The following is a 22,218-nucleotide window of genomic DNA, read 5'->3' as shown; positions in this document are numbered from 1 at the left end:
CTCTAGAAATAAAGCAATTTAGAATATCGTTCCAACATAGTTCTTTGAAGAATGAGTAGTTCTATTAATTTGTGTCGGGAAATTGCAGGTTTCCCTGTTGCCCCACCTTACGAACAAAAAGATACAACAGATCAGTGAAACCCCCGAGTTTATAAATGTGCAATCATGAGACAGAATTACATTGTGATTCTTGCCTGTATGTCCAACACCCGATGTCATACTTATCATCGTACGCCTGACCAAAGCACGCCTAGGTTTGAATTAAATCTTTCGATAATTTCTTCACTTCGTGTTGACAGCTGTCTTAATACTGAGGCCCATCCAACAAAAAGGTGATTGAAGTAAGTCTTTCGCCGACAGTCGCCTCTGACGGCTTTTTTGTAGCATAAGCAACAGGAACGACGCCAGGCTTTCCACACTGTCAACGGTAAAATTAGGTAGCCTAGCTCTCAGATAGTTGGTGAAGTTCTCGCCTCTCTGGCCGTTCGAGGAGAGCCTTTGGTCAATGAGAGCATTGTGGTCGTTATCTATTTCCTGTCGTGCAAGGCCAAACACCCCTAAAGGAAAAGGTGGCTCATTCGTGGCCAATTCGAATAACTTCAGGTAAGGATTAGAGACCGAATTCAGGCTTTGAAGGAGGGAGATTCAGCATACAGAGCAGCCCAAGCACCAGATATCTATGCCGGCATCCCAGATATCCTGTTGGACTAGTTCAGGTGCACGTAGGCCTAGCGCTGTTACGGTTTGCTCATCGCAGTGTCCAATCCACTGAGCTGGGGGTATATGTGAGCCGGCGAGCCGCTAAGAATGCTAGCTAGACGAGATTGTATATTGATCGGGGTAGCCTACCTCCACCCAAGTCCCCAATCCTGGCCACAAGTGTTGACCAATTTGCATTGTCCAACAGGCCACGGCGCCTTTGCGTAGGCGTTAAATATTTGGGAGGGCTGTCATCCTTTATCGTTCCTTCCAACCACTTCACAGGGCTGAACTCGGGAGGCTGCAAAAGTCTTGGATATTTATAGTTCCGGTAACTGAAAACATCATATTCGCCGGTTGCAAATCTGCATTAAGCCGTTAGTCCGCCGCCTCCACTACAGTGGGTCCTACCATACCGCAATCGACGATGCCTGACTGGTGAAGGAAGTCGAGACCCAGCAGAAGCTGACGGGAAATCGCCCGTACATAGCCTACATCGTGCGGGGACCCACTGGTTGTCATCGCCGTCCCGTCTGATATCATCACCAGGAGAACAAGACACGGGTGAGTCCCGTTTGGGCCGGTATGTTGAAAGTGGTCGTACAATTCAAGTACATGTCTCTTTCCAGGGTGGTCGATATCGGACACTGACAGCTGAAGAAGCATAGAGAGTTCTGATTGTTTTTAGATGCATCAGCTTTTAATATTTTCAACGCAACCTGTTGCTGGTCACTTTAAAGTGATAGCGGTTAATTACCCTTGTGCTGAATGAAACAATTTAACGGCGAAAAGGAAAAGGAGCTTGCCTCTGATGATCCTTTGCAAGCCATACGGTGGAGTACTGGCTGAATGCCAGCTTCCCAATCACCTCGTATCCTTGGTGGAAACGTTCATGAAGTTGCACCGGATGGTAACCTCCATGCCGATACTCTTCGACCAGCTCAACCACGTCATATATTCTTTCGAAGCGGCGCATTTTTGAACAGAAGAGGGAAATTCAAGTTGAAGGATACAGGCTGGTTATTGTGGCCAAATCGTACAATGATATGATAGGAGGACGAGAGTTCACAGGCGAGGTGGTGATCTAGGTCGAATAAAAGCGTCTCCTGCAGTCATGTGACAGCTTCTCGATCTCAGCCCTCATCTCCAGCCGAGTAGCATACATCGTAGGAGGTTAGAACTCAACAAGAAGCACCATGGTGAAAATATTTCCCAGTCGTGACTTGTTATGAAAGACGAAAAGTCTGAATGAACAGCCAGGCTGGAGAAGGGGAAACCACGAGTTCATGGGTCTGGCGGTAGGCGCTTTGGCGCCGTGGATCAGTAATCGATAGGCGGTGGTGGCCTTGAACATGATCCTTCTGTATCAGTAAGCGAACGCCATGAATACAATATGCGTTCTCTGCAGGCGATCCGGGAAGCGGCTTGCAGAATGTAGACACACGTACACGGAGCAGGTCTTCTCTTACAGCGAAAGTCAATGGGTCACCAGCGGCCAATAATTTAAAATTTCCACCAGACAATGGTTTGAAAGCAAGACAGTAAGATCGTTCCACCGAACTGTGGGCCACTCAGCATAGGATGAGGCGCTGTTTGGGTTGTGGAGACCCAATGGTCGGGGTCCAACACTCCATGTCTTGGACGTGAGATAACCGCGGTTATAGATAAGGATATAGCCAGCATAGACTCCGCTATATCCGGCTGCCTAATTATGGGATATGACTGAAATGGCTACATCGCGCTATAATAACATGTAGCCCCACAGCAGGCAACGTGATTTGGATAATCTTGAGAGCATCCTGCCTATAAAGCGGCCATTGTCGACACCGCACAGAGCCAGTACCAATTTGCTTTTCCCTCGCGTATCATATCCTCTTGTGGAAAAGTTCATTTAGCCATATAGCTCTCTCAAAGCAACATGACAGCCACTCCGGCAAGACATGAAACCTACGACGTCGTGGTGGTAGGGGCTGGCCTTAGTGGTCTGCAAGCAGCACAGATTGTGCAGGCTGCCGGTTTCAAAGTGTGTGTCGTGGAAGCCATCGACCGAGTGGGCGGGAAGACATTGACAGCCAAGTCCTGCGAGAAGGGATTTAATGATCTAGGTGCATCCTGGATCAATGATACCAACCAGAGTGAGATGTTCAAGCTCTTCCAACGGTACGGTATCGACACTGAGGTCCAACGCGACCATGGACACACTCTCATTCAGTCAGCGGAGGGATCGCTGGTCAAAGTGCCATACGGAGAACTCCCAGTGCGTTCTTTGTACTCATCCTTTCTTACGTTTCTGTTCTGTTTCTTGTTATTTTTGTTTTCCTATTCCATCATTGTGCCAACCTAACTGAACGTACCCCAGGGCGACCCCAATGCATTGCTGGACCTCCTTCAGGTGTTTCGAGATGAGTGCTCACTGATAGACCTGGATGACCCGACAAGCTCTGCCCGAGCCAGAGAAATCGATCAACTCACATTCCGTGACTTTTGTATCGGAAAGATACAGTCGGAGAGTGCCGTCACCATCGCCGATGTGCTCTCAGTCTCGTTACTTGGGGTTGAGAGCTATGAAGTCAGTGCTCTTTTCATGCTTCTGTACTTTAAGAGCGGTGCTGGCATCGACAATATTATATCGGACCAGAAGAACGGCGGCCAGTACCTGCGCAATCGACAAGGTAATCCATACCTGGTTATCACCTTCAAGAGCGGACTTGTCTAATATCACCAGGAAACCAAACCATCGCTCGGAAGATGGCAGAAGAACTGGGACCCGGCGTCGTGTTTCTCCGACAGCCCGTTACATCCATTGATCAATCTCGACGCGGACACTGTGTGGTACAGACGCAAGGAGGGGCCACCTTCGAGTGCCAACGCGTAATTGTGTCTGTCCCGAGCAGTCTGTATCATAAAATCGAATTTAACCCTCCCCTGCCAGAGAAAAAGCTTGCTCTGAGCGAGAACACCACCACAGGCTATTATACGAAGGTGGTCTATGTTTTCAAGGAGCCTTGGTGGCAGAAGGCTGGGTTCTCGGGCGTCCTCGATTCTGAAAAGGGGCCCATCATCTTTTCTCGGGATACGAGCGTCCCTGTGGATGACCAGTGGGCCATCACCTGCTTTATTGCCGGTGATAAAGGAAGGCAGTGGTCGAAGATGCCCCGGGCATCCCGTCACCAACAGGCTTGGGAGCAATTCAGTCGGGCATTTGGTCAGTACGTCGAGGTTCCTCAGCCCGTTAATGTCCTGGAGATGGAATGGACCAAAGAAGCCTATTTCCTTGGTGCCCCCTGCCCGATCACCACGCCAGGCACCCTGTCAATCGTGGGCAAGGACATTGCTGCCCCGTTTGGCCATGTGCATTTTGTGGGCACCGAGACCTCGCGTGTATGGCGTGGCTATATGGAAGGTGCGATCCAGTCGGGTCAGCGAGGAGGCGCTGAAGTGGTCAAGGCCTTGTCGACGGACCCTACTTCTCGTCTGTGACAACCTCACATGGCTTCGGAAAGCCTCCTGGCAGTAGATGATGTTATCTACATGAATGTTCCCGCCGTGTACTATCTTAGTGTCTTTAATCAATAGTCTCCACTCTCATTGTTTCGTACCTTTCCGGGCCCTGGACTCCTATATCAGGATATTATCAAAGCAAAACAACCTTGACCTAGATTTGTAGTCCTGGACTAAGTTTCGCAATTTGGGCCCATCTCTTATCTGTAGCCGCCGATATCTCCAACCGCGTCGAGGCATCATGGACCTCTTCCGGCAGCCATTTGACTCAGCGCCACGCTCCACGGCGTAATTCTTTCCTGCTTTGTCCAGCCGTTTTCCGCCACTGTCCTGTATTAATACCTACGCCAGTGCGTCCTAAATCTGGCTGCGAAATGTCAGAACGTTCACAGCAATTTGGCATGAATTCGAAACCCTCCCGCAGAAAGAGGAGTAGACAGGCATGTCTCCTTTGCCATGATCGGAAAATCCGATGCGACGCGACAGCAGGCATACCATGTACGAATTGCAGATGGTTCAAGCGCGATTGCATCATTCCAAAATACAGATACGAAAAACGAGGGCGCGAAGGAGTTGGCAAACCCCGGAAATCCAAGCCTCAATGGTCAGGGGAAGAGGATAAGGTCAGGGATATCAACGATTCCCCAGACTACAACCAAGCTGGGATGTCCGCTCCGGCAGGTATGTGGAGCCGGGAAGAGCTGAACTTGTCTGGTCGTGCCGTTTCTCCAGAGCCTCGCGAATATTATAATATGTGTGTGGATGTTGAGGTTCAAAGCGTGACCTTGCCGCAAGATAGCAGGTACTTCTCAGACACCGCAATTGCGGTCCTGGAATCAGCAATTACTACTGAGACGAGCCACGAAACAGGCCTCTCAGCCAATGGGTCAATGTCGCAGCAGGCGTCCTGTATACCGAGTGATGCGATGATTCCAGCATGGTCGACACTGCGGAATCCTGAATTGGACCATGCAGCCGCATGCGGCACGACGACGTCTTTTCTCTCCTCTGTTAACCTGATGCCCGCGGAACGAGCGCTTCTAGTGCAGTTATCGAGTGCTTCCGGATATCTTGATCCACTGGCGAACCAGGCATATTTTGATTCGAGCGAGGACGGCGATTACTACGCAGGACCATATGGACATTGGAGCTCGCGATCTTGGTTGTCTTGATGGAAGTGATCGGTGATGTGTTGTGTTGTTACCTTTTCCAAATCTTTCGCGTCGTGATATATATTCCAGGACGTCACCCCTTCTATCATTGGTTGCAATGGTTAGTCTAGTTTGAATTAATTGATTAAATATTATTGGCAACATTTGAAGTCATTTCTCAGTCTACACGTTAATCTTTTACCCACGCGGTCATCCGCTCCCTCATCTTGCAGCAGTTGCTATACCGTTGAAGCGAGACTTGGATGCGTGGAGTAAACAAATAGAACGACGTCATCACGTGGCCACCCACGGGACCCCGGTCATGTGATCGGGAGAACTCTCCACCGTTTCCAGTCTCCCTCACGTCGATCCCCAGTGGAATGCCCACACTGTCCCGAGTTAGGATCTTTGGGGTTGGCGGATGAGGAACCTGGCGCGATGAAAGGCTAAATCCTTATCTGTAGCCGCGGCTATCAGCCGATCCACGCAAGTCTCCAGCATGGGTCCCCGCAATCGCCACATTTGCTACAACTTATGTCCGGGGAAGTTGAATGCACCTTCATAGCACTCCTCCACTCTATCCACCCACTTGGAAACCGTCCTCAGTCCAACTGCGATTGTGAAAATGAACCGAAGAATTCCGCGCACCCGGACCGGTTGCCTCTGCTGCCGTCAACGGAAAAAGAAATGCGATGAGACGAAACCGCAATGTCGCGCGTGCACACGCAACAAGTTAAAATGCGCGTGGCCTCCCCATATAGTCCGGATTTTTGGTCTCGATTCTGGGCCACAGATTCTGGATGATGCTCTTCCTCGCGAACGGGATCTAACCAGGGGTTTCGGTCACCCGGAAACCAAAAATGCACCTGCATCCACGTCTTCTTCTGCTCGGCCCGCCAGCATGGATTCCAATTTGTCCTCGGACATCGCCGATCGCTCTCCGGATGAGAGGGAAAATCACATTGCGTCATGGTGTTCGGAGCTAAAAACTTTTGTGAGTCCGAGACGAGCGATGTTACTACCGGAATCACAAGTCCTACTGTCACACTATCTGGACGTGACGGGTCCTAAGCTAGCCCCGGCACCTGATACACCTTTCGTTTCTTGGCTGCTACCGGTCGCCTACAGTGATGATCTGTTAATGAACGGCATTCTCGCTCTAAGTGGGGGCCATCTCCTGTATAAACTACCGGACAGCCATGCAATCCAACAGGCAACCTCCCGACATTATTCCTTAGCGGTGCAGAGTCTTCATCGGGTGTTGAATAATGAGTCGACGCTGCTCGAACCTCTTGTACTCATTCGAGTAGCATTGGCGATTGTAATCCTTTTTCACTATGAGGTGAGCCATCCCCCTGGGGACACAATTTCGAATCAATCTTTCGTCTATCTGACTTGGTCGGAATCATGAAGGTGGTCTCTGGACACCTGGACGGATCCCCTTTTACCCACCTGCGCGCCGGTCGTCATTTGATCCTACGCCTGCGAAACTGTCGCCACCAGCTCACGTCCAGTGCAGAGAGAAAGCTGTTTGGATTTGTAGCCGAAGTGTATTCTTACATTGTCCTATCCAACAGCATCACACCATTCAACATGAATTGCAATCGGACTCTGATCTATGACTCGTTTCTGCAGTCACTGGATGACTTACGTGATTTGGGCGCATTTGGTGTCATGTTCAGTGGGTTCCACAGTCTGTTCGAACTCATATCCTCCATCTCTCTCTTTGGGGGAGAGCAAGAGGCACAGCCATCAACGGGTACCAGTCTGCCACTGGACCGCTATGAGACATATAATCAACTGAAGATGCGCATCGACCATTTGGACATTTCCACGATAGAACACCCCGACACTGAGGTGCTTCCCGGGCACAGCACAGCATTGGGCGTGTTTCGAATAGCTTTACTGGTTTTTTTGGAAACCGCCGTCTCACCATTCTCCAAACATGACTCCGTGCGAGTGCATCACCTTCAGCCCTTGCTGGATCGAGCCGTCCACGATCTCCCCGGGATGCTCGCATCGAACTATTCCTGCCTCTTGATGTGGCCGATTATGGTAATTGGATCTTGCTTGATGAAAAAAGAGCAGCGTAATTTGATCACGCATCTCTTGATCCATAATCATTACTTGATGAGAAACACCGCCCAAGCGAGCGTTCTGCTCCAATTGCTCTGGGATGATCCTGACGAATATGCGTTTGGGCCATACGGTCTGGGGCTGTTGATGAGAAGACACGGACTGCATTATGGTGTTATATAAATAAACAATGAACAGAGACATGGCCAGCTACAATTATTCTCAAATGCTCGGTTTACTTCAGCTGGCGCTGGTCTAATTGGCAACACAAGCAAATATCAATTGCAATTGCACCGAGCATAAACCAGCCAGGCATTACAGTGTCGATGGGAAGCCTGATACGCCGAGCGTGTATATAGCCTCGAAGGCAGATTGTGCTGATACAGCAATTATTGATCGCCAAGGATCCAGTCACGCCTATAATATGAAATATTACGGAGGCCGGCAAAAAGCTAAAGCTCAAGCCGGGGAAAGAAACATACTCGATCTATTAATCACTGGCACGCATAAGGCTCGAATGATGTTACTGCCATCTCGGGCTTTACCATTACATCTTACAAACAATCCGCAATACGAAGAGGTCTTTAGCTGTGAGGACAATCCTTCAGCATCCCACGGGCCCCCACCACACGTACCCCAGAAAAACTAAATTTCGCAGAGAAGGAGATCATTGAAAGTCTTATCTATTGAAAGCTACCATTCACGATCACAGCTCCCTAGCTGGGGAGGGCAAGTTAATAACATACCGCCTCGGGCCTCGGAGTACAGGGAAAGCCCAGGCCTTTTATTTTCATATAAAATTTTATTTCACTTCGTTTCCACAAATTCCTGCACTATTAAATATTCCAATTGTGGGGTCTACCAGAACTATGGAACCATCTGAACCCCGCAAAAGTGAGGCGAAATCTTAAATCTCGAACTGGATAGATTACTTTGTATCATCGCACCCCTTTTCCCTAGGATAAATTAAGAAGACAGACACATAACAGCGTCGAGTACATCGTATCGATCTCGATTCAAAGGCAGAAGAAATCCATGCGGCACCCTATCTAGTCAGTTCCCTTTCTAATCCCAAGCCAATGTTAGAGCTGCAGTTATTGCAATCAATCTTACACATATGTATCTCTAAAACCACTTAGTCCAGGAGGACTGATCCCATGGCGTCTATCTGCGAGGTTTATCCTTTTCAAACTTGTAATCTGATTATTGTAAATGCCTAATTACCTTTTGGAATCGACAACCTTGTCTACACTTAGCTTAAGCTTACTGGAGCCTGGTCCAGTGCACTCTTATCTGTAACCGACCCTTATCTGTAGCCGCCACATCGAACTGTATAAGCTTCCCAACTAAGGGAGTGAAGGTCTGGATCTGCTTGGGCTCTAGCTAATCTGGGCAATTGTTACGCACCGATAGCCACGATGAGGGAGGGGGATCTTGTTCACTTGCCAATATGGCGTCTCGACCAAGCTCGTGCAACGGCGGGGAAGAGGAGAAATGAGTTCAGGATGACATCTTGTGGAGTCTGATGATGGTCTATGATCAAAGGCTGCATGCATGGCCAATCGCCTGCAAACCTGCTTGAACCTTACACACGTTTGATATTCTGATATGGTTCGTGTTGGCGATAGTAACAATTGTGCCGCTTGTACCTTCCCCGACATCCTCCGCATATATAAAGGCCGTTTCCGAGTATCCATTGTACCAAGGGAAGCATGCTAAGAGTCAACATTAAATCTTCTTTACCAGAAACATGCTATCTATTTTTCCCCAGCCCAAGACTTCATTTATCGGAGATATCGACATGTCCGCAGACAGTGAGACAGACAAGAAGACACAGGAAGCACGAGCTGACCACAGTCACATTGAATTTGCCCAGAAGGACGTGGAAACTGGGGCTAGCTTAGAAGATGCGGCGACTGACAATAGTGATTCCTTCCAGGACGGTGGTGTCCAAGCCTGGCGCACGGCGCTGGGAGGATTTCTGTCGTTTGTTGCTAGCATTGGGTTCCTCAGCGGGGGATCTGTGTTCCAGAGTTACTTCAAGACAACCGTCCTTCCAGGCTCCAGCACATCTGATATCGCGTGGATCGGCAGCGTTCAGGTTTGGGGTTGTTACTTCTTTGGCATCTGGTCTGGGACTTTGTCTGATAAGCACGGGCCTGCTTTACCTCTTGCCGTGGGAACATTCTTCATGGTCCTGGGCAATATGATGTCCTCTGTCTCGACCAAATTCTATCAATTTCTGCTCTCCCAGGGGTTTTGCGTGGCACTTGGAATGGGCTTTATCTTCACACCGGCTCTGGCTATTCAGTCACAATGGTTCTTGAAACGCCGTGGATTTGCCGTTGGCTTCGTCATGTCTGGCCAGATGGCTGGAGGTATGTGTTCATTTGAATCGGTGAACTATCACGGTCTAACTACTTATGCCATATTTTAACCCCAGGTATCATTTGGCCCGTTCTCGCAAACCGACTTCTCAATTTTGAGGGTGTGTCATACGGTTGGACTCTACGGATTATTGGTTTCATGCAGCTTGGCATCATGGTTGTGGCTATGTTACTAGTTCAGCGTCGGTTCCCCTATGTGATGGAGCAGAGGTCCCTGCCTCTAAGACAATACTTTACCGACCGTCGAACTATGTTGCTCACATTTGCTATTTTCCTCATGAACCTAGGCATTTATGTACCGTGGGTGAGTGGTACCAGCCAGTTAAATTGATCGATGCGCTGACAATCCCTTCGAGTTTTACATCACTCCTTATGCCATCCAGCGCGGTGCCTCGGCAAGCCTAGGATTCTACGATGCAGCAATCCTGAATGCGGGCGCCTTCTTCGGCTGCTATGCCCTGGGCATGATAGCTGACTCTGGCCTGGGCTTTTTTAACTCGGTTATTGCGGCCACCTTTACTTGTGCCGTGATTTCCTTTGCTTGGATCGGCTCACACAGCATCCCAGGTGTCGTCGTGTGGGCAGTAGCATATGGAATGCTCTCGGGCGCGCTACAGGCGATTTTCTCACCTTGTGTCTCTATGCTGGCGCCGACGACAGATGTTATTGGCTTTTGGAACGGTGAGGATTCCTTGTGTCTTTCTTGGGATACTATACTGATGGAAGTACTATGTGTTACGCAGGAATCTGCATCACTATCTCTTCATTCGCAGTGCTTGCAACGGGGCCGATCGCCGGACAGCTTCTTGAGAATGCCGGGGGGACCAATTATCTTGGAATGCAATTGTTTACTGGTATCTCCCTGACCCTTTCGGGTGCCTTGTTTGTGTGGACTCGGTTATGGGTTTCTAGGGCTGTTGTTGTTTAGCTGGGCCAAGCCACAATCCCAGATCTGCGGAGGCGTCTGATTTCAGTTCCAGCTTCAGGAATATGATTCTTATCCTGACTGAACTTGAGTAACGTATATCACTTTCCCATTACTATCGGAGCGAAGTCGGAATCCTGCTGGAATATGACATCTAGACTGCGCCGTATCTTCTGCATTGGATATTGCCAGAGATTGGAGAGATTTATAGTATTGTGTAGTGCCTTTTATCTGCTGTCTTTCAAGGCATTCACTACCTGGCTCCGAAGCTCGCGGGCATCAGGATAGGGTTCCTCGCATTCACCATGATCTTCATCTAGTATCTTAATAAACCCTCTGGCGTCCTACCAAGGGAAGAAGTAAACACCTTGTTCAGGGGTTAAAGTGAGACTCGTACATCTTTACAGACCCTTAACCCCTTCCCAACCCGCTTGCTTACTTGAAGCAAAACCTGGCATTTGTCATTACATTTAGATACTTTGCCACGCTCCCCCTGCCACGCGGCCTTGTATAATCTTGAGTGTGTGAAGTATCTCGGAGGTGTTATAGCGAAGTTATAGTCAAACCCAAAGCCGAAGATAGATACAGTTCCTGCAGAGGCTGCTGGGATCGCCTGAGGACCAGTGGGCACGTCCGGGCCAAGTATTATATAAGTAAAGTACGGGTAATGCAGGCTTTGTCCAAGATCCTTTCTTTGAGATGGAAGCTAGTCAGGGATCATGACTCGCATGCCTTTTCTTCTGCCACATCATCCCGTCCCTCGTACTTTTCATTCATCTCCCTGACACACCCACTTTCGCCCGTATTCCCATCGCAGATCTATCCGCGATCATGTCTGATAATATCCTGTGGGATCTACCAGCTCTCCGGGCCACTGTCACGCCTGACTGTGAGATCCTTCACGATCCTCAGGACCCTCGATTTCACGAACGTCTCAGGCGTTGGACCGGCATCGACCGAAGGACCCCCCACTGCTATTATCCTCCCCCGGTCTGAAGATGATTGTCTCAAAACAGTGAAGGTCCTACTTTACGGCTCTGAAGGCTTGTATGGTTGACACCAATCATAGGTTTAATGGCGCTCCAGTCGCCCATTCCCTTTGTGACCACCTGTGGCGGCCATAGCGCCTGGTCGACGATCGGTGTGGAGGGAATAATTATCGACCTTAGTGGCTACGTTGATGTGAGTGTGGATACAGATACAAAGACCGCTAATTTTGTCAGCAGGGCTCTATCCAAACAAGTGGGCATGCGTCTGGCCGAAGCAGGTCTGTTCACAGGTACATGCATTGCTCCATGCCCGGGAGGCCGCCAGTCTCGAATCTTGCTAATCATTCCGTTCGGCACTTGGAAGTGGCAATACAGTCGGTGCGATCTCCTATTTTCTCGGCGGTGGGGTCTCCATCACGTCCTCAATCACAGGGTTTGGGTCCGATCAAATCGTGTCCGCGCGGCTTATCACGGCTAAGGACGGTGGGAAGCTGATCGAGGTGGCGAACGAAGAGCATCCTGATCTCCTGTTGGCTCTGTGAGGTGCAGGACAGTTCTTCGGGCTGGTAACCGAACTCACAATCCGTGCACACCCACTCTCCCTCCTCCGTAGGCAAAAGGGCCTGATTTGGATCGGAGCTTTTATCTTCCCACTCGAACGGGCAACGGAGGTGGCTCCAGTGATGAAGAGACAGATGGCAGATGCCCGGTATGAGGTTGCAGGCTTGATGATGATCGGTACTCCACCACCCACTCGCACTCCATCCCTGGTCATCGCCGCGCGGTACACCGGCGCTGAGGAACCGCAAGTCCCCTTGAAAGCACTCTATGATCTGCAACCCATGGTTGCCACCGGAGGTGACGTTCCCATCCAGAACGCCAGCGACGCACGGGAAGTCCTGTGCGCAAAGGGTGATTTTAAACAGTTCGGTGTGGTCGGATTACATGAGTTGAACGCTGACGGCCTTGTACGCACTATCAACACCTGGAAGAAAATGGTGCATGACTGCCCCGATGCCATCAAGACTGGGTTTAACTTTCAATGGGATTCACGGCCAGTCAAGACGCCCGAGGTGGAGTCGGCTATGTCCTTGCACGATGTCCGATACTGGCAGTGCGTATTTCAACCTCTTTCTCCTACTGAGTTGCCCGGAACCAAGTAATTTGATGCTAAGGACGGCCAAATATAAGGAACAACTTGATCTGGCATGCAGAGGTAAGGAACAGTGGTAAGGTGGGGGCGTACAACAATGAGTGCATCTCCATCATGCGCGGTGTCGATCAGTCACACTTCGTGGACTTTGAGAATGACACTCGCATCGGGCCCATCGAGAGACCCTATCGCGGGCAGACTCACTTGGAGAAGCGACGTAGATTGAAAATAGAGTGGGATGCGCAAGGTGCGTTTACTAGGCAAATGCTCGATCGACCGTATCGGAGCATATTGTCGCCAGATATGGCATTGGCAAGGGAGATAAGCAGCTGAATCCATGGTAGACTAAGTCAATACGACGTGAGGCCCTCTCTCACCTAACCCATAGCATGACGGTACCATGGCATGTAGCCACGACATCGTCTTTCTAGTGGAGTTTCGTAGTGCATGTAGGAAGTGGGCTAAAGGCCCAGACCCAGGCCTTGTACCAAGCTACCGCATATTCGATTCAGCTTTCGGCTTTGATGGTATCTTCCCTTTCCATCCGGTTTGAGCATTTATCTACCCTCAATCCTGGTGCCTACTCGGGTTTTCAGCGGCTTCTGCTCCATCCAGGCCGCAAGTTGAGCGTACATCGCCCGCACGAATGCGCCTCACGTCTTCAATCTCAAATGGCGCGCACACACCAAAGATTACAACCGTCAAAACATGACCTCCGATCTGGTGCTAGGTCTCAGCTCACTAGTCCATCTTTCCCACGGAGATCATCCACCTCAGTCGTTGTCCAGGGCGGCTTAGCTGACTGCCCTCCCTCTCATTGCGATGTTCAGCAACACCCTTTTCACGGGAAGCTCTAACATGCCCTAACTTGAGTAGGCTCCTAAAGGCCATCTATGCTTGAATCCCCGATACCTGAAGTGTGCTCCGGAGGTCTCATCAATATTAATCATCACTATCGTCATAGGAGTCGTAGTCTGGATTATGAGCCTCGCGATATTTCTCCAGCGCTTCATATGCTTCAGCAGCGGGCACACTGCTAGGTATTGCAGCCGTGCGAAGGTCATCAACAAACAGAAATGGAGGACCCGTAAGGTATGGGGGTAATTCCCGTTGCATGGAATCGGGGACTTGGAGACACGGACAGCGGGGCCGCGCCTCTTGCTCTCTCGATCGCTTCCATGTCACTGTCCTAACATGATAATCCAATTCTCCTGGTCGAACCTCATCGCGGATCCAGCGCTCATTCCCCAAACATGAGCTACCAGTCCATTTGAACACCGACGTCTCGCTTTCACATGGAGTAAGTAGGAACCCATCTTTCCGACGGAAGTACCACTTCTCTGCGGCTTCGCGGGCGATATAGTCCACCTCATTTTTTCGTCGCTCAATCGATTCAAATTCGATACAAAACCGCGAGACACTGTGTGGGAAACGAACCTTATTCACCCAGGTTGAATCAATCCGGAGCGGTTCATCGTCCTCCCAAAACCAGAAGTCGGTATATCGAATGGTGAGTGTGATCTTCTTGGGATAGAAATGCTGCATGTCCAGTGTCTCTTGGAACCGGTCGCCCGGCTCGAGTACCCACATTTGCGCGAAGATGCGAACAAAACGTGGTTGGAGTTTCGCATAGTCGGCGTCCATTATCTGGAGACAGTCACTCCATGTGGCCGACCGTGGCTTTCTGTCCATCGCGGTGAGGTACTCCGTATGCTCGGCGTAAATGAATGGCATAAACCACGCTTCCGTGTAGATTCGCTTGCACGTTCTCAGGAGGTCTGTGGAGACATGCTGCGGTCCATAATGGCCCGGTCGAGTCCAGTAGGTTTCTTTTTGATATGCTCGAGCCATGTCATCATAGCTGGACAGAACAAACGCGAAGATCTCCGCGCGCACCTCGGATGGGAGACGTGAGAACAACGGACTTTGGCGTTGATCGTGCTCAAATGAGAACCTGGGAGGGCACAGAGCTTCGCTCATGGTTGGGTCTGATGAATGTGCTGTTGGGGCTATTGGCCAATTGAAGCGCCGTTGTTGATGGAGGAGGGTTTGCTCTCGTGAAACTCGCCGTGTTCGACTGAGAGATGGACAAGTCGAATGACTCCCGTATAATGAGGGGCTGCCTGTTGCCGCCTTGGGAGCCTCGTCTCTGCCTGGGACACGTGATACCACGAGGGCAGTTCATGATCACCAGTGCCCTGCTCTCGACAGAGACTCTCAACATATCAAGCGAAACGGAGCTGCTGTGGGTTTCGGCGTGAGGCACCAGACTATCCAAGAGATAGAGTATTCTGAGGACAGAACACTGACGTGGGAGGAGAGAATCGCGGGTCCACCCGGAACGTACTAATCAATAGATCTAAGATATTAGGGTCAGACATGACGGCAAATGTGTCAGAAATCGCTATGTATGAAGTTCTCGAGATCCGTGGGAAGGGGGTGGAGGAACTGGTCCTTGGAGTATTATCTGTGGGAAAAGTTATCCAGTTATTGGTTTCTTTCTGCTGCTTTCAGAGTGGATAAATAGCTTGTCCACAGCCCATGCCTGTGAATTCACTCGGTCGACTCTTGGAGGATCGCGGTTCAACTCTTGGGTCTCATAGTTAGATCATTACCTTTGCAACTAAGCGCACCATCATGCATTCCGTGCTTATGCTCCCTGGCTGAAGTGAGATTCCTAGTTCTTATGTTCTGGCAATTACGCTCGAAATAGTCTAGGAGGGCCATACACCGGCGCCTTGAGTTTCATGGTTCAATTGGTACCACCCGGGAAGATAAAGCCCCGCCAGGTCCTGACTCCTCAGTCAGTTCCACACGTACACTTTCTACCTCCTTGCGCATTGATTCCGGGCTAGCACTTTCCTGAAGACGTTCAAAGTCAAGGAGTTTGACCCCCTCTTCCGTGGGAAGAAAATTATATCGGTTTGCGTCCCCGTGTAAGAATCCTAATCCGTGGAGCTTCCCCAAGGCTGTTTCGCAGATACCCAGATCCTGCATGGAAGCAGGGCGTCCTTTCACCTTCTCTAATAGAAACCCCATGATGCGTCCATTCTCGTGAACATGGCCGAGGAAGCGTGGTGCCAGCCCTGAGCCCTCAAGCAGCTGGTAGGCTCTTGTTTCGCGTTCGATACGAGGAATCTCCCATTCGAAACGAGCTATTTTAGCAATGACGGCTTCTGGCGACTTAAGAATAATGGGAAGAATCGAATGCGAGACAGCTTCAAAGGTCATTGCTGTGAGCAGTTTGGTTTTCTCTAAGTCTAAGCAATCAACAAGGGTGTGATGCCATTGACACATCACGCCAGCCAGTGTTCGGTTCGAGATGGAAGTTTTCAGGTCACCGCTAGTTTCGTCTCGTGAAATGTGAGCTACTGTCCATTCATCGTCCCAAGGAAGACTCGGAGGGGACGGAACAGGAAATGAAAGCCTATTTCTGTCGAAGGTCTTAGGAGATATAACGACATATTTGACTGAATTTCCGATTCGCAGTCGATATTAACTATGAAAAGAATCGTCGTCATCTACTTCCATGGACAGGACGACCGGATGCTCTGGAGGCTGGGAAGCAGACATATGCGCTGATGGATCCCTCTCTATGATTGAAAACTGGTTTTATAATATATGCTTTGGAATTGATTTTACCGCCGCGAGTCTCCTCTTTTGTAATTTCAGAAGAGAACTGTGAGTAAGATACTCTATTGTCTCAGGGATCGACATTCTTGGGTTTCGCTTTATCCCTGGCAATGCCGTCCAGGGATTCTTCTTGACAGGTTGGCGTAGGAGCACCGGCTCAGCAGGCTAATAAAGTCTCCGAGACGCGGTCTCACTCCCAGCTGAGCGGCACAGATTCGACACAGTTTGTCAATCATTTCAACCACATATGCATGTCCGCGGTTAGACTGCTTGAAACAGTGAAAGTCCGTGCCTCCGGTAGGTAGTTTGTTTGTTCAGGCCTCGTTCCTCTCCAAATGTGGAAGAGGGGTAGTGGATTGGCAACGATGGCCAAGAGCAGGGCGTATCGCCTGTAGTCATTTCTCCGTCTTTATCTGACTTTGCCAGCCCATAAGCGATGCTTCCAAACCTTCCTGAGTGGACACGACCTTTCGTTTTGGGGCACCCCATACACAGTACAGCCTTCAATTTCAATCAATCTTTTCTTTCGGTGTATCAGCAATAGGCAAACGTTCAGCACGGCCCTCCAGCATAACCATACAGGCTCTGGATTGTTCAAGTGAGGTCCCTTCTCTGCATTAGTCATTGTAATCGAGTATCCGGGGAGATAGGTCAGTTGGCTACAGAACACCGTACAGAGACGGATATCCCTATACCTCAGCCTGATTAACTTGTTTGACCTACTAGGCCAAAATGTGCGAGTCGAGGTATATCCAGTATACTTGTGGTTGCAGGAAGGAGATGGAGTTTGAACAATGCGACGAGCGCCGCGGAACGAATGTCAAATGTCATCCAGTCAGGAAGGTATTTGGTAAAAACTCGAGCGATTACTGTTCCAGGCACCTGGTCAAGCCAGACGCGGAGGTGAAATACACAGACCAAATGGGGCGGATTCTGGAAGAATAATTCACTACTTGTGAACTCGAGCTGTATTGTAGGTTTGGATTCTCCATTGTCACTACTCGGTAGTGTGGCTGAAATAAATTAGCAAATGGATTCCATATAATTTTCACTCCCTTCTTCTAAAGTAACCTCCTGTCCGAACAGACACAGGTAGCTCGGGTGGCTGGTTGTTACCTTCGCCACTAGATCTCCAGAGGAGCTGTGCCTGTTCACACCATCGAAAGTGGTCGAGAAAGCCGTCTTGCGCATACACTTTGTCTCGAGCCTCATACCCCCATTTTGTGCCCCTGGTGCCGATAATATCTTTTTCAATAGCAAGTTGACACCCAGCACACGATATTCCATGTTCAACTTTGCCAGTTTGTTTGTCGTAATAAGGGAGTGCACATGAGCCCATAAAGTTGAATTTGTGATTTCGGTCCGAGCTCCCTGGTTGAACTTGCGGGAGTGCGTGCGATTGCCGTCTGCAAATCAAGGTAGCCTGATGAAGAGAAACGATCGTAATGCGAGATTTTTGTACAGATTCATTCATTGAGTATATTCCAGGCAAGGACTCGAATGACCTCAGTTGGCTAAGTTCAGCTTTGGTCATGTGTAATTGCTTTCGGACTGAGGCGAGACTCCGCACTTGTGTCTCGGGAGACTCCTGGAGGCATTTAAAACAGCATCGCTTCCAAGCCAGGATGGATATAAATCCGCCGAATTCGCCGCAAAGGGTACATGTCTTGGTACATAACGCCTCATAAAATTCGCGTAGAGTGATGTCAGTGGCAATTCGTGTGCGTAACAAGGCGCAAAAAAGATTCAGTCCATGTGGGACTACCCTATTATACTGGTTGAGAGAGTCCACCATCTGCCTGGATCTGAGATTTATCTGTCGAAATTTGAACAAAGAGTGCATATCCAGACGGGACAAAGTGTCAAACAAGAGCTCGGCGGGTAGCCGATCGAGGGAGCCAAGTCCAACAGTCGAACTCCGCTGGAAGGGTGTTACTATTGACCGATGGATATCATTGTGTTCGCGATTCGAGTACCAGATTACGGACAGGCAGTAGTCTTTCCGATGGTAGGCGGTGATTCGAATAATGGCGTCGGATTGTTCTTTGTCAAAGCTGAATTCAATGGCCGAGCGATATCCGCCGGGGATCACAATAGTCATTCTCCACAGTTGAAGGTGAGCTTTAGTGAAAGGGTAGACTCCGACAGGACCCACAAGACTCCAATGTCGCCTTGCAAATTCTGTGGAAGCAAATTTATTATAGTAAACGACGCGATTATGGAATGACTGGTCAAGGATAATTGCACAGGGTATTCAATCTCCTGGTATTGATGCCGTATACTTTAATTCGAGGAGGTTCTGTCTGCCAGGGAGAGAGAGCGCGTCAAAGAGAGATCTATGGTTTATCAGCTGATCAATCCCTCGGCACAACTATTCTCCTAGATGAAGTATAGAAAGATTGAAATTCCTCTGCACATTACAATCTAAGTCTACAATTCATTCTAAATTGAGAAGATCGAGGTCGATATTTATATATTATTTTCAATACCATGTTAAACTATTTACTGCACATATTCAACCTAAAGGATGCTGTTGCACCTTTGGAAATTCCCTATAGATCTCTCTCTGCGGGTTCGCCATCAACCGCGGACGACACAAGAACCGTCGGGCCAAGTCTTGCAATTCCTCCGTATCAACATTGATTCCGACTCGAAAGAAATCTGTCTCCGCTTCCTCTGCCACGCCGAATCGATATGAACGGGTTTCACAAACATCATATCGATCTCCTTTGACGAGGAACGCAATAAATCCTCGATGAGTGACCAACACGATATTGCGGTACTGTGTCGAGAGCCTTTTCACGCGCTGCCTCACCACCTCCGCGCGAGCCGTGGCGCCATCAATGGTATGCGGAGGATGATCCCATTCCTCTGGACACTCGCAGAAGCTAAACTGTGGGAATTTCGCCGAGAGCTCCGCTCGTGAGAGGGCCTGGTTGCAGATAGCACCATGGGCTTCGCGGAGATTAGGCCAAATTTGAACTTCCGCCTGGAACGGGGTCGAGCCAAGAATAGAAGGGAAGGCATTCAAGGCAGTTTGGATGGTGCGCGTCATGGGCGAGATCACGATGAGATCTGGTATACCCGGGACCTTGATTTTCTTAGTAGCTTCATGGCCTGCGTCCGTCAACGGAGGGTCACGATGGGGGTAAATTGCGGTCGATGTTGTGGAGGGACTGTCCATGACGGATGATGTGGACTAATGGGCAGACGGGGGATTCTGAGTCTGGTGAATGGTTAGCGCTGTTGGATAGTTATAGTACCCTTATTTATTGATTTTCTTTTCCTTTTTCAAAACTCACGCTGGTTGGGGCCCATGATGTGGTTGGAAGCAGGACCAGGCGCGAGAGAGACGCTTTCAAGCCTTGCAAGATTTGAGAACGTCGGTTCCAGAATTAGAGAAAAATGCCAGTGAGCCTCACCGTGGTTTTTGAATAATCTGGAAATCAAAGTCTCTCACAAGTGGAAGTTTCGAGTCAAAAGAATCTAGACTGCGGAATCTTCCCTCCTCGCCGCGTATCTTTATTCCAGGTATTGGAGCATAGGATTAGGCACAGTGAAAGGATGAAAGAACGACATCACTGCAAATCTCTGAGCCTGTTGTGTAACGAAGGATCTACACTACACTACATATCTCCCACCGTACAGGGGTACAAGGAACGGCGACCTGGTTTGACTTCGTATTTAACGGGGCATGGTATTCTCTTAACAAGAAAGTATACATGGACCAGAGTTCTATCATCTGAACATGTGTATTCAAGGCCCTCAACCACCATCACTCTAGTTATTTGGTTCTGAGACAAGCAGCGGAACAGACGAGAGTGCCATGGCCAAATTACCATGGTAACTTGACTACGGTACTCTCCTCCTCATACCCAGGACGCCCGAAAACGACCTCGGCCCCCAGCTGGCCTGGTTCCAGATGCATCACGATGTTGAACAATGTTGAACAGTGTTGGGTTGGATGCAACGATAGATCCTCGGAGCAGCAGATGCCCTCTGGAGCATTATACCTATCTGAGAAGATCCGTTCTCTCAACAGGCTCGGGGTAATCTTGTTTCCAGCAACTCCTTCCTGGATGAGTTCGTCACAAAGCTGTTGGCACCGCGATAGTCGCACCGTAGAGCCCGGAAGCCATGGCGGTTGCCGCACACGGTCGTTCGCGATGAAGTGATTTGTGTGTATAATCATTCCGTTCTGATCCTCCTCGATATGAACATCGCCGAGAGGAGACAACTCAAGTCCCAGTGATTTCGAGCTGTCGGCAAGGAGGATATGTTGACTCGAAGCTGCACCCCCGAGGGAGGTTAGTCGTTCTAGGGCTGCGTCGACGGAGTCACTCTCGAGACATAGCCGGAGAGCGACGTGGATGGGAATTTTCGAGCTGTCACACACAGGTGCCTTGATGGCATTTAGGCCGACGCCAACTCCGGCGCTGTTGAATCCGATCTTGCCAACAATTCCTGCCTAATGCCATACAATCAACCCTGATCCGTGGCAAGTGAATCGGATTCACCGCGAGCACTGCGTCCCGAATGGAATTGGGCCAATGCAACTCACCTCAGTCACCATGTGGATCACCGGTTTACCGGGCTGCTCAATGCGCACCATCGCCATGTTCTTCCCTACGCTCGTGGTCCAGTCCCAGTTCTGCGCCAAGGTCCTGGCCTGTTCACTCATCTTCCACGAAAGCGCTGTGCATCCGTCTGAAAATCTTCCCAAAGAAATCTCGCTCCGACAATTTAACGCCACGATATCCAGCAAATCCACCCCCGCGCCGTCCGCGATACCTTGCATCTCCGCGTGGATATCGGGAATGGTTTGCTCTGCCGTCAAGCGAAATTCTTCCGCCAGTGCGCGCACCTGGGGCCAGTCCATTTTGGAGGTATATTCGAACATCTCTCGATAAATCTCCAGTTGATCCTTGATTTGGGGTTGGAGCTGGCGACCATGTGCGAGACCAATCTGTGCGGAGTGTTTAGATAACGGTGAGAGCAGCAGTCAAGTAGGGGGATTAATCCAGATGAACATTCCCATGGGGCTCAAAAGACCGTACCTCTCTTGGGGTGCCTTTCAGCACCAGCCTTGCAGGTATATCGCCGGTGTATGGCATGATGGATATGTTTGTCGACTTCCGTGTGAGCCGTGCTGGGAGTCCGCCAGGGATTTTATGGGGAAGAAGAAGTAGTATTGTTTAGTGAAGCCAGCAGAGAGATTACAATTCACAAACTACTCCCTCTCTCTCCCTCTCTCGTCTGCTTCCCGCCTTTTCCATTTATAATGACTTTTCGCGTGAACTTTCCCAATGGGGAAACGGATGGTCTGTGCTCCTAATGTGGGCTTAAACTCCAACGGTAAACTTCAGGCGTATTCCGCGCTGGCAATCGGAGCTTTGGCTTGCTTGCTGGGATTGTTTCATGGTTTCTTATATGTGTATTAATGAAGACCCACCTCAGGTTGATCATCAAAATTATAACCTGTTTGTGGAGGAGCAATTGGGGTACAAAGGCCCCACAGGGTCTCTCTTTATATATATTGGCGGATATGCATGGGGTAGTCTACTCGTGTGGACTTGATGCGGATTCTCTCCATGCTCCCAATGGCTACATTCTATTTCTACAGGCCAATATGTACCCTTATGCAATGTTGATAAAAGAAGACATCCGGCATCGGCGCTCAGACACTCCCAGGCCAGAATACCAA

General features: G+C 49.7%; 10 protein-coding genes across 10 annotated transcripts; 5 read left to right on the top strand and 5 right to left on the bottom strand.

The window, feature by feature from the left end:
* Positions 1 to 282: 282 nt before the first annotated feature.
* Positions 283 to 1,221, bottom strand: ANOM_007753 (uncharacterized protein; the record flags this gene model as incomplete). The annotated part of the gene is made up of 4 exons (XM_015553009.1): positions 283 to 597; positions 655 to 773; positions 850 to 1,064; positions 1,136 to 1,221. 4 exons carry the CDS (start codon positions 1,219 to 1,221, stop codon positions 283 to 285), a joined length of 735 nt encoding a protein of 244 aa, XP_015404438.1.
* A 1,396-nt stretch (positions 1,222 to 2,617) lies between these two features.
* Positions 2,618 to 4,179, top strand: ANOM_007752 (flavin monoamine oxidase family protein; the record flags this gene model as incomplete). Its single annotated transcript, XM_015553008.1, has 3 exons — positions 2,618 to 2,956; positions 3,059 to 3,371; positions 3,425 to 4,179. The coding sequence occupies 3 exons, from the start codon at positions 2,618 to 2,620 to the stop codon at positions 4,177 to 4,179; spliced, it is 1,407 nt and encodes a 468-aa protein (XP_015404437.1).
* A 262-nt stretch (positions 4,180 to 4,441) lies between these two features.
* On the top strand, positions 4,442 to 5,372 carry ANOM_007751 (uncharacterized protein; the record flags this gene model as incomplete). Its single annotated transcript, XM_015553007.1, has 2 exons — positions 4,442 to 4,488; positions 4,712 to 5,372. The coding sequence occupies 2 exons, from the start codon at positions 4,442 to 4,444 to the stop codon at positions 5,370 to 5,372; spliced, it is 708 nt and encodes a 235-aa protein (XP_015404439.1).
* Positions 5,373 to 5,976: 604 nt separating this feature from the next.
* On the top strand, positions 5,977 to 7,610 carry ANOM_007750 (Zn(II)2Cys6 transcription factor; the record flags this gene model as incomplete). The annotated part of the gene is made up of 2 exons (XM_015553006.1): positions 5,977 to 6,693; positions 6,765 to 7,610. The coding sequence occupies 2 exons, from the start codon at positions 5,977 to 5,979 to the stop codon at positions 7,608 to 7,610; spliced, it is 1,563 nt and encodes a 520-aa protein (XP_015404446.1).
* Positions 7,611 to 9,228: 1,618 nt separating this feature from the next.
* Positions 9,229 to 10,742, top strand: ANOM_007749 (monocarboxylate transporter; the record flags this gene model as incomplete). The annotated part of the gene is made up of 4 exons (XM_015553005.1): positions 9,229 to 9,805; positions 9,871 to 10,118; positions 10,171 to 10,495; positions 10,558 to 10,742. The coding sequence occupies 4 exons, from the start codon at positions 9,229 to 9,231 to the stop codon at positions 10,740 to 10,742; spliced, it is 1,335 nt and encodes a 444-aa protein (XP_015404449.1).
* An 828-nt stretch (positions 10,743 to 11,570) lies between these two features.
* Positions 11,571 to 13,214, top strand: ANOM_007748 (uncharacterized protein; the record flags this gene model as incomplete). Its single annotated transcript, XM_015553004.1, has 5 exons — positions 11,571 to 11,628; positions 11,809 to 12,018; positions 12,104 to 12,266; positions 12,342 to 12,842; positions 12,920 to 13,214. The coding sequence occupies 5 exons, from the start codon at positions 11,571 to 11,573 to the stop codon at positions 13,212 to 13,214; spliced, it is 1,227 nt and encodes a 408-aa protein (XP_015404450.1).
* A 609-nt stretch (positions 13,215 to 13,823) lies between these two features.
* On the bottom strand, positions 13,824 to 14,861 carry ANOM_007747 (uncharacterized protein; the record flags this gene model as incomplete). The annotated part of the gene is made up of 1 exon (XM_015553003.1): positions 13,824 to 14,861. The coding sequence occupies one exon, from the start codon at positions 14,859 to 14,861 to the stop codon at positions 13,824 to 13,826; it is 1,038 nt and encodes a 345-aa protein (XP_015404454.1).
* Positions 14,862 to 15,626: 765 nt separating this feature from the next.
* Positions 15,627 to 16,112, bottom strand: ANOM_007746 (uncharacterized protein; the record flags this gene model as incomplete). The annotated part of the gene is made up of 1 exon (XM_015553002.1): positions 15,627 to 16,112. The coding sequence occupies one exon, from the start codon at positions 16,110 to 16,112 to the stop codon at positions 15,627 to 15,629; it is 486 nt and encodes a 161-aa protein (XP_015404455.1).
* A 2,917-nt stretch (positions 16,113 to 19,029) lies between these two features.
* ANOM_007745 (histidine phosphatase family protein) lies at positions 19,030 to 19,698 on the bottom strand (the record flags this gene model as incomplete). The annotated part of the gene is made up of 1 exon (XM_015553001.1): positions 19,030 to 19,698. One exon carries the CDS (start codon positions 19,696 to 19,698, stop codon positions 19,030 to 19,032), a length of 669 nt encoding a protein of 222 aa, XP_015404452.1.
* A 651-nt stretch (positions 19,699 to 20,349) lies between these two features.
* Positions 20,350 to 21,628, bottom strand: ANOM_007744 (putative acyl-CoA:6-aminopenicillanic-acid-acyltransferase; the record flags this gene model as incomplete). The annotated part of the gene is made up of 3 exons (XM_015553000.1): positions 20,350 to 20,982; positions 21,076 to 21,480; positions 21,572 to 21,628. The coding sequence occupies 3 exons, from the start codon at positions 21,626 to 21,628 to the stop codon at positions 20,350 to 20,352; spliced, it is 1,095 nt and encodes a 364-aa protein (XP_015404453.1).
* Positions 21,629 to 22,218: the final 590 nt, after the last annotated feature.

Source organism: Aspergillus nomiae (genome assembly GCF_001204775.2).
Source record: "Aspergillus nomiae NRRL 13137 chromosome Unknown contig00263, whole genome shotgun sequence".
NCBI lineage: Eukaryota > Fungi > Ascomycota > Eurotiomycetes > Eurotiales > Aspergillaceae > Aspergillus > Aspergillus nomiae.
The sequence above is the reverse complement of the archived record's forward strand: the minus strand, read 5'-3'. Positions and strand labels throughout refer to the sequence as shown.